The sequence below is a fragment of the Cupressus sempervirens genome, chromosome 5 (genome assembly GCF_028749045.1).
Source record: "Cupressus sempervirens isolate cs-2001-9-10 chromosome 5, ASM2874904v1, whole genome shotgun sequence".
In the NCBI taxonomy this organism is placed as follows: domain Eukaryota; kingdom Viridiplantae; phylum Streptophyta; class Pinopsida; order Cupressales; family Cupressaceae; genus Cupressus; species Cupressus sempervirens.
This window is the reverse complement of record NC_143122.1, coordinates 1,033,677,044-1,033,694,044: the sequence shown is the minus strand read 5'-3', so window position 1 is coordinate 1,033,694,044 and position 17,001 is coordinate 1,033,677,044. Positions and strand designations below refer to the sequence as shown.

Below are 17,001 nucleotides of genomic sequence, written 5' to 3'. Positions count from 1 at the left end.
GCTAGTTCAGCAAACACCAATTAGGGCCTGCATTTATCTTCAGACAGGCTGGAATTGTATTGGGAGAACTTGTGTTGACTTTTGTGACCTGCTTTGCAAGTTGCATGCCCATGTTGTGCTGAAGTGGGGCTGTGTTCAACACCTGGAGATTTGCAATTTGATTTTGAAACTTCACTATCCTATGTGAGGCTCACATAGCAGACATTAGAGGCCATAATTTGGTTCAGAATTTAATTGGACGCTCAATAATAGATTCTATGCTTCCAATTGATATAAATAAATGAATCAGCAGTTTATTACTGTGCAAAGACAGTGAATGAGGACATTGTTCTTTGTTCATTACTAAATTAGTAAAAAATTCAGCCAGTAGATCTTTTACAAATGAGTTGGAACTAAATTAATAAGATTGCTACTTGGGAATATGTAGTTTGTCGATTAGTTTAGCCCATAGCAATTTAAATGATATATTTGGTAGAACTAGCTAGTATTGGAGAATGCTTGCCAAGTGTTTGACGAAATGTCAAATCACTGAATTGTGAAAAGGTTTGTTATGTTTGTTTATTACAAAGAAACAAATTGCTCACTTATGCAAATTCGAATTTAGAATTTGCTTAAATTCTAAACACTCAAAAAGGGATGTTCTCTTATTTAAAGAGAAATTGCACTTTTCATGGCACATCTTGACACAAATGTTGGGTTTTATTGTTTTCTCCTAAAAAAGACAGTTTTGTTTTCTTTGATTGTAATGTCCTCATTTTTGAGTTACAGAAGATTTAAGGGATTCAATCCGGTCCTTGTAGGTTGATTGTGGTGTTTAGAGGACCTTGTTGCGGAGTTATTAGGCTCGCCAGTGGCCAATGGTGAATTTGGGATTTGATTTGAGGGACTTACTACGTCATGTCCCCTCCCCTACGCTAGTTCTATGGCGCTAGGTTAAATTATCTCCACATCCGGATAGATTAACAACACTCACCAATCAAGATGCCTGCTAGTCACAAGGGAGATTTATCTTAAGTCGTCACTTAATGTATTAAAGACGCTTTAATAAAGTTATTTTATGTTTTAAAACTCATTTACTTTATACAGTGACTTAAGTGACTCGAGGACAAATTTGGAGTTTTATCCCACATCTCCTATTCCAACACTTTTCTCACAATTTGAGGTTATAAATAAGAGACTCTGTCTCGGGGTTTACACAACAATTTATGAACTCAACATATTGAAATTTCTGGTTGCTTTAATGTGACTGGCAAACTCTGAGGACGAAATCCCTTGAGTTGTTTGAGGAAGTTGGATGTCACCCTAATTTTCCTCTTTGGAACTAACACACCGCCCAATCAGAAATAGGCAATAAGGAATGTTATCCCAGTTTCGACAGTTAGAAGTAAGTACAGTCAGAATACATAGTGAAATATGGATTAAATGCATTATTTGACTTCCATACGAATGAACAGTGATTTTGCCGGCTAAATAAGATAGTGTTCGGATTGAGGATTGTAAGTAAGATAGTGCATGTCAATCTTACCAAACGGTTTGAAGGCATTCTACGGTCAAGTAGGGTTACGGACATTTCTATCACGAACTGAGCCATTAACATCTACTCCATCATCACTCGGCAACATTCTCTTTCAGTATTAGAGATGCCTAGAGGAGTGGTATCACCTACAGGTCATTGACTGATAGTATATAGGAGTTGCGGGTTGCAACAGAAATCAAGGGGCCAGGCCTTCACCAGTGGTAGACATCCCAACTCTCACGTCCAACAGGGAAATCACAGCTTGTATGCCGCCTTGCCTACACCCATTCACATGGTCGGTTCATACAAGCAGCTGACTCAGGAGTTACATATTTCTTATCTCAGATTACGACATTGTAATAACGTGCTGTCAGTAATGTTATCAACTCCATTTCCTCACATTGCTGTACATCAGTAGTATTTTTCTATTCAGTATTAATATGATAATTAATCCCAGCATTGCTATTGTGCTGGAGTTCCGTGTTATTCAACTTCATTTAGACTTTGAGCTTGTGTTAGTATAGTCAGATTTGTAGTCGCTTCACAATATAAACTCAAAGAACTTACACCAAGTGTTTGACAAAATTCCTTAAGCAAACATTTAAAGTTTCTTTGTCAAATTAGACAGAGATCATTACATACTATTTATAGTAAGTCAAGAGATGGTTTCAATGAGTTCAGATGAGTTAAGAGGAGTAGGGTGATGCTCTAAGTTTTTATTTCTAGCTTATGGTTTGGGCTCCAAGAATCTTGGAGGGAGTGTCTAATTTTAGTAAGTCACTTCCGTCAAGTGCATTCATCGTCTTTCTTCATCAGGATCACTTATGTGTTGTCAAATTTCAATTTTGTTGCTTCTTCATCCATTTTTACAAGACAAGTGAAATATAATTATTATTTAACTAAATATGTTGGCGTTGCTATTTTTGATGGTATTGTATATCAGCCGCCTTAGTGTCATAGCTTGTTGGAACTGGATTGAAAAGTTTCAAATCTTAGGCACAAGAAACAATGACCTTGTGTGTCAAAATGTCATAGTATGGTTGAAAAGGTCATTTTCAGAGCCAAAGAGAATTAATAAATTGTATTATTCAATTATATGCCACAGTATAAACCAAAGAGGCTTTTAAGTGTAAGGTGTCTTGAAGAAGTCGTCTTTATTTATTATGAAAGCAATGCTTCATGAAAGGAAATCATTCTATTGCCTATTGACTTCTTTATTCTGTGAATTCGTTAAAAGGGTTTCAACAATGGTTTTGAGGACTGATTCCTCTCCATTGGTACTTTGAATCACTGAAACATTGCAGCAAATTGTGCTCTGATTATCTAGTGATTAATTCTTATTGTATTGATGGTAATTTTGGTGTTGTTGCATACTAAAATTATTAAGTTTTGCTGACGAATAATCGAGCATTTGGATGCAATCCATTTCCTCTTCTTGGCGTGACTTTGTAGCTGATTGGAATGCCATTGCTAGGTGTTTTTAGTTACTAAGAAGAGTTGTGATTCATATCAGGTTTGGCCTGGTTTTGATTTGCCTTCATTAGTGTTTCATATGACTTTGACAGTGGTTCCTGCATATTGGTGTTTTAGCCTGCAAACACAGACATTATAAGCAGCCATAATTTCGTGAATAATTAAGGTAATTGGCTGCCTCTATTAGATGTCACTGTTTGCGTTCTTGAGGCTGTGGTTATCTAATTTATATAGCAGCATTTGGATGCAAGAAGCTGTATTGGAAATTATGGTGTTTATTGACTTGTAAGGTGACCAAATACTGCTGGAAAATAATGTCACCTCCTCAATCTTTTCTACACCAAGTTTGGCATTGCATTTTCTTGGGTTCATTGCAACTAATTTGGACACCATTCATATATAGGTTCCAATTTTATTTCATGAATTATAAGAGGATTATTTGTAATAATATTGCACGTAAAAAGATTGCAATTTCCTAGTTTGCTATTGGCATTATAGGTAGTTGTCTCTGATTGTTCATTTCAGCATCTTATATGTATTTCAAAATACCAAAAATTTATATATTTCAAAAAAAAAAAGCAAATTGCAAAAACCAAAACACTAGCTAGCATTGCACTAGTGTGAAATAGCAGGGCTCTTACACTGATTCATTTCTCAACAACTTTTAATTCTGGTTTCGCTCCATTTTTCACCTCAAAATATCATAGCTTCTTGCAGAATATGTTGAGTCATAGTGCTCATCTGCAAAAGTTCTTGGTAAATAGTCTTGCAGTATATTTTGGAGCATAGTGGTCATCTGAAAATAAAAGTTTAACAATCTTCCTCAAAATCATGATTTTAGTTTCATCCCCATGTCTCTGGCTACAAGGAGTATATACATTTGTTATTCAACATCAGATTCTTCATCATTAACATTTTGTGAATCCAAGGAAGGTCTCAACAGCAAAAAAATATTCTGAAAAAGTTTGTGGCCAAAAGACAATAGTTAGACGATGACCTTTAAGGGAGGGTATTAGAATATTATAGGCGGTAATAAAGTCATTAAGGTAATTTGTATAGTGGAGCTGAGGATAATGAAGGGTGCAGCTCACATGGTACCCATCACAACATCACAAGGAATCGAGACTCCACAGCCAATTGCACTGGTAGTGGCACCGAGAAGAGTAACTACTACTCAACCCACCTTCGCATCTACGTTACCACAGATCATTCCTCCAACACCTATACTTACAATGGATAATGAAGGGCAACAGGACCAACAAGAGCTTGGCACCATGGATACAAATGTGGATAACCTACTCGCCAAGTTCCAGCTTGGCATACCAGATATACCACCACCTACCCCAACTCTAATTTGGGAACCTTCCCTAATGTTATGGGAAGACATGAGGATGTGGACCAACAAATGGAGCCTACAGCAATGGCAAGCGAGAGTCCACAGATGGGAGGAGGGATGGCCATGCAACCCATGCACTTCGAAGAATGCACTCAGCAGTTCTTGGCTGAATTGGAAGTCATGACTAGAGCTACACACGAAATAAGGAGAGAAGCTAAGGAGGTTGATATGACAATAGCAGTTTCGGCAGCCCAATCCCTCCTACACTTCATGAAGGTAGGATGCCACAGGGAGTTCAAAAAGTTATTTACTGAGCAAGGATGGCCTATTGAGGAGATGGAAAAGAAGACTAATAATTGGTAAGCATCACAAATTATAAAGGTTGATGGACCCCTCATGACCACTCTATCCCTGATGAAGGAGAACTTCAGATCCACCTTTATGGAGTTATAAAAAGTGAGTTGAGAATCGACAAAGTCAGAAGGTGATAGGATCATTCTTGGAAAACAGGTAGAAGAAATGGAGGCTCAGCTAGAGAAGGAAAGGATCATGATACAGAGAAGTTGGCAGCAGGAGAACCAGACATGATGGATGTGCTTAGAATTTTACAAGGAGCACATAAACAACTCACTCCAAAAAGAGAGGCGAAGCTCCTAAGGCATCAACTAGCACGACTCGCAACCACACCATGGACGTCTTCTCACTCGTCGCATTAGTTTATTATTTTGTTCAATCATCCAGAAGACAACTTCCTTTTTTGGGATGGGTGGGGGGAAAAGGGGGGGTGGATAATATAGGTCATAATAAAGTCGTTAAGGTAATTAATATAGTTGTTAGGAAACCATATGTACCAAGAGTTGCGACAGTTGATTCTTCTAACAAACAAGAGTGCTATATGTAGGAATCGTTGGGCATCGGGACGGTATGGTATTGTGGAGAATATTGGCAACTTTGGCAATGTAATATTCTTGGTATATTCAATAAAGTGATAATTTTCCATATCTATGTGATGTGTATATCTTGGTTTTTGGTTTAAGTACAATAATTGCTTTAGTAGCTACTATTTGTATGTGGCTTCCATATTTGGCATAGAGTCCTCTCCACCTTTGGCATATAACCACTTACACATGATGAAAGCATGTATAGTTCATTCTTAGAAGTGTCACCAATTTCTTATGGCATGGCAAATGTTAATTTATCAGTTGGTCATTTTATCTTTAGAGATACTTCAATCGATAGTGGCCATCCTACTTAGTCTTCCATTGAACTTTCAGATTTGGCATGGTCTGCAATAGTTATTGTCTTGGAAATTTGTGGAGGTATTTTTACTTGAGGCATATTCCATATGAGATGATTATTTCCACTACAAAGGAATAGTAACATTGATATCTTCTTTTTTCTGACCTGGGTTATAGCAGAAGCATTTGGTGGTTAAATTTTGTGCATAATGGAATTACTTTTGGCATCTCTGGATGGACTACTTAATCAGATGGATGTTACAAGAAGATGGTATAATGGTAGATATATATTTCTACTCTCATGGTCAGATGAATACATTGGTTTGTGACCCAGGTGTTGACAGATTCAATTCTCTGTATCTTATGGATCATGATAAGTGGAATCACAGATTGAGGCATTGTGTGGTTATTTACAGAATGATGCAGATTGGTGAAGCAGTGTTTTTGAGATTGCTTTGGGATCCGCAGATCTTATTGATGAATGAATTGCATCCAAACATTTTTCTACATAATGTGGTAGGTTATGATTTCAGTTATTCCAGAATGTGTAATTGAGCAGCTTGCAGATTTATGTGGGACCCTGGTATTGGTATGCAAATTCATGATTGCTTGAGGACAAGCAATCTCTAAGGAGGGAGGACTGTAATGTCCCCTTTTCTGGAAACATTAGAAAATTAAATGACAACTCCATAGGGTATTAAAATATCTTATTTGCGGCTTAATGAAAATTAATAAAAGTCACTTTACTTTCCAAAAAGGAACAAAAGAAACAAGACAAAGGGACAGGCAAGGGAAATTGAAGGTTCACTGCATCAGGTTTTAATAGAAACATAAGAGATTCATTTCAGTACGCATGGTCTATGTTTGATTATTGTTCTCTTTGAGGAATTGGAAGCTTCAGCTTTCAGTAGGTTTGAGGACGGAAACCCTCGATCTTGGAGGTCGTAGATGGAAACCCATTGTCTGTTGGAGATATCATCCAAGCGTTCCACTTGGGCTTTAAATCTATTTTTCTGGTTGTCCGATCTGGCTGTAAATTATGTGTTTATGATTGGATATTTTGTTATTGTCTGCTGAAGATTTAAATACAATGTTCATTTCAGGAATCTATATTTCTGTCTGTTGCTGTATGATTTCCAATATAGTTAATGGATAAATTGAAAATCAGTTGTATACAAATGTTTGTTTACATATTGTGGATTCTTTGGAAAAGTCTGGTAAAAATATACCAGCGGGATATTACAATTTTCTTCTACCAATTCATGTTTCCTTTCTTTAATTTCTTAGACTCCACACAATAAAATGCAGGTCACAATCAACAAAATTTCATACTTTATCGCAAATATGTAGTCCTTACCTCGTCATCCAATGTCCCTAGTCTTGTGCTTTGGCCCTTTTTAAGCTTCAATTATAGAAAACTCTAGCTTATGGAATTTGGAAGGAAAACAAAGCATCACCCATGGGATGATACTTGAAAACTAAAATATTTAAACCCAACTGATAGATTATATCACTCAGTCAATCACTATTTAATCGTGTAGGGATAGCTGATTTTAGTATTTGTTGGAAAAATGAAGGCCTATTGATGATCACATCCTTCTTTACTGAAGATGTCTAGGTTCAGTATTGTAGCCATTCTTATATAAGTATCCACTCTTGAATGTGTAAGTCAATTAATAGAGTGTTGGGTGTTAGGAATGACTATAAGGTTAAGTATAATGAGAAGTTCCTTAGGTTAAGTATAATGAGAAGTTCCTTACAATTATCTTTATAACACAGAATGACCATTTGTGGCAAAAGTAGAGATTAGAAAAAGTCATGATAATGTTTGGATTACTCATGAATTTGATGGATTGAGAAATCACTGAAATCTACATATTTTGGTTTTCTTGAGATGTTTTAGGGAAATGAATGGACTTGAGTTCTATTATCAACTTTCCTTTCTTGTTAGAAAGCTTGGGCCTTGCTTTCAAGGATACACGCAATACTGTATATATCATATTATAAGTTGATCTGGCTCAGTCTGAATTGATTGCATGTTTTGATAAGAAATTGAAAATAATTTTATATTTTTCCTGTTGGCTTACATTTTTTTGCTGAAAGCTTGGTTGAGAGAGATCCATTTGACCTTTGCTAGTTGGGAGACTCATTCTTCTCTTTATGTTTTATAAGTGAATGGGCATCAAAGGCTAGTTACATAGGGCTTTCTTTCAACTCTTCTACTGCATCTTACCACTCCTCACTTTTGATCACCCAAAACTCTTAATATTTTATTGTGAAACTCGCAATAGCTAATATATTCACCTCCTCATTGGCAGATCTCTAAATTAACCAACAATAACATGATTACTATGAAAAAAACATACAAATTCTACTGGTGAAGAAAAATAATGAGATAGCTAGCAAACTGCAAAGAATTTCAAGCTCCTCCAATACTAATTCCCAGGAGCAAGCTTGCTACAAAATATGGCTGAAAGGGATTCTTGTAACATCAATATCAACAGGCATATAATAGAGATCATCATAAAAAGCATGTTTGAATTAATCAGTAGACATGCCACACTCTCTACCATAATAAGTAATTTTAAATCATTTAAACTTATGATGGTGTCCCTCTATCTATAACTTGCTCCCCACCATCATGCCCCAGCCCCTATATAGAGTATAGAGCCGGGGGGGCTCCTAATGTAAATAACACTCAAAATCTTTTTCTGCTGCTTTCATGCAATCTGGCATAAGCTTCTTCAGAACTCCGAGTTGTCTTTTACAAATAATTACCAATATTTAGAATATAGTATGTCAAGAGAGAACACCTCACACCTCTGTATGTTCAGTGTTCCCATTATGGATGGTTCTCTCACTCTGCACTAACCTCATGATCTGACTCCCTCTACTAGTAAAGTTAAGGGAATCAAGAACATATTTCACAGAGCATTACCAATATTTATAATACAATAGTGCAGGAAAGCACACCTTTGCATGTTCTATGTTTTCCATAAAGATCATACACTCACTCTGTGCTAGGTTCACCCTCTGCCTTTCACCAAGAAATTTAAGGAAACAAAATTTTATTTTACTGGTGACTACACATAATTAAAATGCAGTATGGCAAAAACATACACCTTTGCACCTGCTGTGTTTTAATTGTGGATGATAATCTCGTTTTGTGCTAAGCATATGCTCTGCCTCTCTCTATTCAATTTAAGGGAATACAGATTACATTTTACAAATAATTGCCTCTATTTACGATACAGCAGAGCAAGAAAGCACACCTCTGCATGTTTTGTTTTTTCATTGAGCATGATACTCTTGCTTTGTTTTAGCATGGTGTTCTGCCTCTCTTCATTCAATTTAAGATAATCCATATCAACCAATCTATCCATGACCTGTTGTTTAATATGAGCTTCAATATCTGCTGCCATTGATTCAAGCCATTTCCGCTCATCTTCAAGTAGATTAATAATATCATTTCTCTTCTGAACTTGGAAAATACGGAGACGGTCAATCTCATTTTTTTTTGTGTTTTCTGAATCCTTCTGTATAGATTTAGAGGAAGAAATTCTTAGTAAGATATCAAAAATGAAATATTTAACCAAAATCAATCAATACATAATGTGGAATTAAATACCAGCTTGGCTTCAAGAGCATTCACGCACTGCATAAGATGATCTTCAGAAGCACGTGCCTGAAATGTAACATTCTAGTTTCAGTAATCTATCTCAGGATGTTATTTTGCTCCACTAAGCAATCAATGATTCAAAACGATTCAAACTTCACTGCTTACCTCTTCCAGCCGCTTATGCAGTTTCTCTACAAAATCTCTGGAAGATGATAACTCCTCTTGCATAGCAACCTGGTCATGAAAATTGAGGGTAACCTTAAAATTGTGGAGTGGATAAATAATAACTGTAAAATTGAAAAGTGTGAAATACAAGGATTTTCCACAAAAGCTTTAAAGGTTGTTAAGTCATCTTGCACAGAAATCTAAGCATAAATATATTCAGTAACCTTAAACAGTGTAGAATATATATATAACAACTGTAAACTTGAAAAAATGTGGAATTGAATGATGCGTGCGATGCTTCTTCTCAGTCAAATTAAGATAAAATGTCAACAGGAACTGAAAATTTGCTTGAAGATGTACCTAATATGTGCATGTTTTCAGACATCACAAAGCCTGTGCAAGGTGGAACAGGTCTTCCAGTCATGCATCCACTTGCAGATTCTAATATCGAAAAACTCATCCTTATGTACTTGAAAACACACAGTTCCTTGAAAATGAGCATCCCTTCTGTGCTATAGCACACCAACAATATATAGCATAGTCTTCATAGAGGTGATTTGACAGTTATTGATCCTCTATCTGTCTTCTAAGGCTTCATTTTGTTGATTCTCAAAGAGAAATTCAAATTTTTCAAGGCAGGTTATAAACCTCTAGTTGCAAAGCATCCAAGACAAGGCTAGAGAAGGATAAAGCCACAATCCAATTTATTTTTTAAATCTATATATGGAAAAATGTGAGTATTGATTATAAGATATACACCAGAAACAGAAAATTTCCACAATCCATGAACTTGCATGATGCTTCTAGGTCTGATTGGGTAAAAAAAAATTTTTACATCCAGCTCATATTGAAAAACTTGAACTCGCAAATAATTTGGTAGACCCCTGTTGTGAGGTTCTCACATCATTGCCCCAAAATATTGGGGACCCACTTTTTTCTGGATTGCCTTGACAAATTTTTTGAGTTCTCAAAAAAATCTCAATTTAAAAAATTTTACGCCTTGGACGCCTTTGGGCCAAGAAAGATGTGGTTAGATTTGTTTTTTCACCTAGTCTTAACTTGATTTGCCAGAATTTATAATTTTATCATTAGGCCAAACAAATTTCAAAAACAACATTTTTTCGATGGTTAGAACAATACCCGGCAGGATAAATTTATAAATTATTTTGGACTTAGACAATTTATTTTGAAAATTGGATGTAATTATATAATCTTGAGCATTTTCAAAATGAAATTCTTTAGATTTAATTGTTTTGGAAAATCTTAAATTTTTCGGTGAAAAGGAAAATTTTGCGATAGTGAAATTAAATTGGAAAATCATTTTGGATGCTAAAAAAAATGAATTATCTTGGAAAAATTTTAAATTGCGTTGCAAAATCAAAAATGGATTAAATTGCAAAATTTTGCATTGAATTGGTTAAATTTGCCTTGAAGATTTTAAAAATATTTAAAGAGGTTGGTGAACTAAAATTTAAAATCAACCTCAATCCAATTTTAATGATATCTTAATTACCAAAACGTTATTAAATGAAAAATTTTAACATCTATAAGGCTTTCTTAATTTTATTTTGCAATTTTCGGTCCGAACTGGCAATTAAATGTGCAAATTTCACTATAGGCAAAATTAAAAACATTAATTTAATTGTCTTCTCCTATAGGTGCTAGTCGGTCAGCTTGGAGGAGTAAAGGGAAAATGGTATAAGGGGGCTCCTCCCTCTCCCATTTCTTCATTCCATCACAGCCTTCTTCTCTTGTGTTTGGTGATTTTTTGGAACAGCCATCTCTTTGTGCTTTGCAATTTTGCAAGGAACAGCTCTATGTGTTTAGCGATTTTTGGAGCATCTTTTTTCTATATGTTGGGCAATTTTCTCTTGGAGGAGCAGATTTCACATTGTTTGGCGATTTTCTAAGGAAGGGCAGCTTTGCATGCTTGCCAATTTCTTTTGCAAGGTTAAATTTCAACCTTGGCGATTTATTTTCCCTTGGAGCAGATTTGTCATTGTTTTGGCATCAATTTCCTACTTGGGCCACGATTTTTGACCTAGGCAATTCGAGGCAGATCTGAAACTTCTTGTTTGGCATTTTTCAGGACTGATTTTCTTGCAAAGGGCTGTGAATTTTTTTGCCCTAGATCTGGGCGATTTAACTCAGAGAAGGAAACACATAATCAAAATTCTGATTTTTTGCATGGAGGCTTGAAATTTTTTTAAGCCTGATCCGAATTCAAAGAGGGCCCGGCTATTGGTAAAGGTAAAATTAAGATAGAATTCAATTCATTTTAGAGCTGAAGATTGGTTCAAAGACGAATTTTACTCCTTGTTCTTGCTTGGTTTCATTTCCCTTATATTCTTCTTGCATTCATCATCCACCACTTTATCATCCCATTGCTAGGTGGAAGATTGGAGAGATAAGTGTAGATTTCATGATAGAACACTTGGCGAGGCAGAAATAAGCTAGACCACCCTAGGTTGAAGTTGGAAGATATAAGTGTAATCCATCCTAAAGTAACGAAAAGGAAGAAATAAGTAGTAGTCCCATCCCTAGGTTGAAGGTTGGAGATTGATAAGTGTAGACATAGGACTTGGCGAGGCAGAAATAAGCTAGATTCCATCGATAAAAAGAAGGTTGGAGATCAATAAGAGTAGTCCATATCACTCAGAATGAAGGGGCAGAAATAAGTGTTTAGAATGGTAGATGTTAGTGCAAGAAAGAACCCAAAGGGAATGAACACCAAAAAAGACAAGACATGATGCCTAAGACCACCTTCATCTCAAAAGTGAGGCAAATAAGTGATACCAATATCACCATAGTAAACATGATACAATTAAAGCACAGACTGAAGGAAGGACAATCCCCGATGGCAAAGAAGATTTACAAAAGCGCAAGTGTACACGCGACGGCCTTCCCTCCTACCTTGCCTTCTCCGGAATTGGTCATGGAGTGTGCATCCCAATTTGATTTGGTTAGTAAATCCATCATTTTTGAAGGGAAGAGGGTGTTAGCCAACATTGGCGGACAAGTGGTCGAAGATGCATTCAATATCCCCCCAATACAAAAGCATCACAATGGTAATGATGGATCGAGCAACTAACTAAGTTATTCCACAATAACCAAGAGGCTTATTTCATTTATCTAAAGCAAGATTGGCTACACAAAGGCAAGAATGGAGTCACCAGATCATCAAGGCTCACCGTGTCAGATTTCAAATCAGAATATGTCGATCTCATTGTGCTTCTCAGCCGAATCATGGGCCTAGCTCAAGGTATGCAATTTGAAAACTAGATGTACTTCTTTATTGATGAAATTGAAAAAGGGAAAAGAAGATTTAGTTAAGCTAGGATCATAAGCAAGGTTGCATGGGTACTCGTACCCACACCCCTGGTACTCGTACCCACGTACCCAAGTACCGGGTACACGTATCCCACGTACCGGGTACTCGGTGGAGAGCATCATAGCTAAGGACCTTGATTAAGATTCTGATTTTTTTTTTTTGGTTTTTTGATTTTGTATTAGCTTGTTGTTTATCAAACTTAATTCAAAACCAAAGCAGTTTGAAACTTTGATACTCACTAACAATAAACTTTATCACTGTTCAAGTTAAAAGTTTATCATTTGCAATATGTCATTGTCATATGGTTTAGGATCTTCTTGTTCATGTTTAAAGTCTGCCTTCTTTGTTATGCATCTAAGCATTTATCATGTATTATTATTTCAAACATATAGCAAATCTGAAACTGAAAACAGTACATTACATTTGCAAACTTTATCACTGTTCTTGTTTTGAAAAACCATTGTCATGACTCATAAAATCAGATTTTTTATAAATATAAAAGTGTAATTTTTAAGTAAGTTTGACATACCCAAGTACCTCCGTCCCCAATTATGAAAAATACTTTAAACATTCAGCAATAGCATATATATATATATTTGACTTATGGCTTATATTTTCAAATTTCTTGTTTTGAATGCTCAATGTCATGACTCATGACAGATATTTTGATTTTTATATTTTCTATAAAATATTAATTATATAGAAAAAATTAGGCTTACACACGTACCCCCGTCCCCTATTTTGAAAAATATGCGTACCCGTACCCGCTCCCGTTCCCGTACCCACGTACCCATGCAACCTTGATCATAAGCGAAAATCTAGAATTATAACTTAGGACCGTGCAAAATCAAAAACAATTCTACATGGGATCCTATCTGTTCTATCTGATTGCAAGATTGTACGAAAATCCGGGACTTAAGGCCTTAGGAGTAATTGGTAATGGGCCGGTGCAATGTTTGGTGCATGAATGCTATCCACAACTTCATTTGCACCACAACAAAGACTATAAAATGTTTTGTGATGCCTTTGCCATGAAGACAGTAAGGATATTACAAGGGAAACCTGCTAAGAGGCTCTCATCGGAACCAAAAGCAAAGGTTAAGAAGTATGGGAGTTGGTTTATTTAGTTCCTGCAATTCACTTATATTAGAGTAGCAAGAAGCACAGTATGTCCCAAGAGACTTCCAAGGTACCCACCCAACAAGGTAGTTTTGATGGAATTGGCTAGGCAACTTGAGCATTATGACAAAATGATGAAACTCAAAGGTGAGACAGGCATTACCTTCTCATTTGGAATTGGCAATGATAGTTGTCCCAATCCTATTGCCTTTGCAACTGCAAAAAAAGAATTGGAATGGTATCATCTAGCATGGTATAGAGCAAGGCAAGGATTTGATCCTAACAGTCTTATCAAGGCATCTTATGGAAATACATTCAAACATGTGCCTACTATACAAGATTTCTGGGTCAATGCACGAGATGACTTTCACATGAGAAATCTAGCTTTGTCAAGATTGTTAGGAAACATGATGAGGGCAATCAGATGAAGAGGCCTTGATATTCCCGATCAACTAGAAGATGATGAAAATGTGCTGAGAAAAGATTATGATACAATGGATGGAACGGAGTTGAATCTAGTGGATTGGGGTGATCATCGGGATCCTTTCTTGGAGGCAGTTACAAGGACAATCAATTTGCACACCGAGTCATGGTACAATGAGAAGTTAAGGAATTACAAAGTCAGAGGATACACCTTACTAATGAGAAGATGAATCCAAAAGAAGGTCCAGTAGAGTCAATCGGACAGAAGGGTGAAGGAAGTAGCTAGCAACAAGGAACAATTAGGAGCAAGAAGAGAGGTTTGGAGGTTGAGAAAGGAAAAGAACATTAGGACCCTCGAGCAAAGAAACAGAAGGCAGCACCATCAAGGGAGAGCATAATTGAGGCTAGAGGCCAAAAAGATAATACAAGTGGACAAGAGGCCACGGTAGAGGTGAGCTCTGATTTAAAATCAAATGGTTACAATGGCAGCACCGAATACTCTGCTCTCTTAGAGAATCAATATGGAAATGACATGGCAGTTACTTGTGAAGAAGAAGATGGGTCAATTGATATTAATGAAGTAAGCCATGCGCCCGAGGCTGTTGGTGAGAATCGACTAATCAAACCAAATCCAGATTTGGGGAGATGCACAGCACCACTATGGTTAAGGCAAATGGTTATGCCGAGAGGTGAGGTAGTAACCACCTGAATAGCTGAAGACATCCAAGGATTAGTGGAAAAGGGTGATAGCGAGAACCAGAGACAAATTGCAAAAACAATGGCAAAGGTAATTAGGAGCGACAATGATGGTCACCGAAAGGTTTAGATTTCTATACCAACGGTTAACAAGGCACTGGATGAAATTGTAGCTCAGTAATATGAGATAGTTGAGCATAACTTGGGAAGAAACACGAATGACATGGAATGTGAGGAGATCCAAGAAGGCATCATTTCAATCAGAGAAAGGTTGAGGAAGGCAAACGAAAGGATTGTAAAGTTGGAGGCCAAAAACAAGAATTGGAGAGATTACTAGCCTATCCAATAGTTGCACTAGGCAGCCCTTCCTCAAGATAGCAGGAGCAACACAGAAGAGATATCGGCTCAGCTACGTGAAGTCAAGGATTGGATCCATGATACAATCCAAGATGGGCGAAATTTCTTGCCTTCCTTTGTCTCAACATTCAGGTCATTAGTGGCTATTAGAGATAAATTTAGAATATTTGAAGATGAGTGGAAGGATTTCTTTCTAGTCAAGGACTTAACCATTCCTAGGCTACAGGCATTCATTGAGCTACCCAAGAAATATTTGGAAAGAGCCAAGTTGATAGATGAAGGAGGATTGAGTACAGTAGAGTACTGGTTCGTTGCCTTGACTATTAGATTGAGAATACTTGAAGAGGTATGGAACGAGGTTGCACAGCACAGCCCAAGCATTGACACTTTCATTTCAGCCATGATGAGCGATGTTGGGGCTACACTTGATTTTGAAGATATCAAAGAGGAGAACATCAATGAGACAGAAATTGGGTCGAGTTTGGATGAGTTGGGGAAGGTTGCCATCAAAAAGAAACATTTGGACACACTTGCCTCCCTCAATGCTTTTATCGGATATGCAAAAGAATATGAGAACCATGAGAAGACACTACAAGCAACAAGCAGCATCATGAACTCAGCGGAGCTCAAGATGAAACATACAATTTGCCCTCCCATGAAAGAAGCCAACGACAAGCTAGCCAAGCTCATTGCTTTGGCTAAAAAGATGACAAAAAGGTGTAGAACTATATTAGAAGATCATTTGATGTAAGCCCAAGTGACAAATTCTCCATCTTGGGTAGGATAGGTGTCTGATTCTGATTGGCTACCATTTTGGTGCCTTCTCATTGGTTGCCACTTTTCCATTTTTTCATTGAATTATTGATGAGGTGGTGCCTTCTCATTGGGCAATGGGGTGGCAACCCTAATTAGAGTTCCTAGGATCCAATCTAGATCGTTGGTTTTGCCTCTTTATCTCTACCGTCAATTGTAATTTTGGCCTCTATATAAGGCCATCTACTCTCATTTGTAAATGGTTGGAGAAAATTCTTGCTAAGATAATACAAAAATTGCCTCTCTTTATCATTGTTGTGACTTGCAAGGTAATTATGAACATTTGGTATTATTGCATGGTTTTTACTTCCAATAGTTAGAATTAGATTTTCTTTGAAGTTGTTAAGTAGATTTCATTTCAAAAAGTTGTTGAGCAAGAGTAGATGGATAGTTGCATGGTAATATTAGTGGATGTTTGATAGGGATCTATAACTAGGCCACTAGCATCCTAGCAGCTTGTTAGGAAGCCTTGTGTGGTAAACTAGTCATTTTCCCTTGAATCATTGCATCTATGGAGGTAGAGTCGCTGGTTAGCTTTCATCAGATTCAATCCTCGTCCATTTGCTAACCTTTCAATTCATAGGAGTACGAGTAGAATACCAAGTAGTTGAGTAATCGGATTTCATTCTATGAAAGTTAGGAAGGTAAAAGTCATTAGAGCATTATTGCCTCGATCGTCGCAGCCCTCAACATTATTTGGCACTACACCCTCCATCGTCACCGCCACCATCAACAATATCCGGCACTCATACAAAATCATCACCATCATCCCAAAACCCAAGTCATCTTTGAATTAACAACGTAAGGCCACCTACGTGATTAACAGCAAATCACATCGATAACTGAGTTAGTATCCACAGGTGTAAAGAACATTGGAGTTTTTCTCCTGTCTTCATGAGTATTAACTTTTCAAGA

The 17,001-nt window shown here is 36.8% G+C and overlaps 1 protein-coding gene across 6 annotated transcripts in view; it reads right to left on the bottom strand.

Annotated features, from left to right (window-relative positions):
* The window catches only part of MEE13 (myosin heavy chain-like protein), a 263,268-nt gene that overhangs the window by 85,865 nt on the left and 160,402 nt on the right, over positions 1-17,001 (bottom strand). For all 6 annotated transcript variants that reach the window (XM_089833370.1, XM_089833374.1, XM_089833369.1 and 3 more), the window contains 3 exons: positions 9,348-9,416; positions 9,192-9,248; positions 8,836-9,099 (listed from right to left, as the gene is read on the bottom strand). In XM_089833370.1, the coding sequence (XP_089689496.1) occupies positions 8,836-9,099; positions 9,192-9,248; positions 9,348-9,416 (390 nt within the window). The remainder of the gene's footprint in view (positions 1-8,835; positions 9,100-9,191; positions 9,249-9,347; positions 9,417-17,001) is intronic.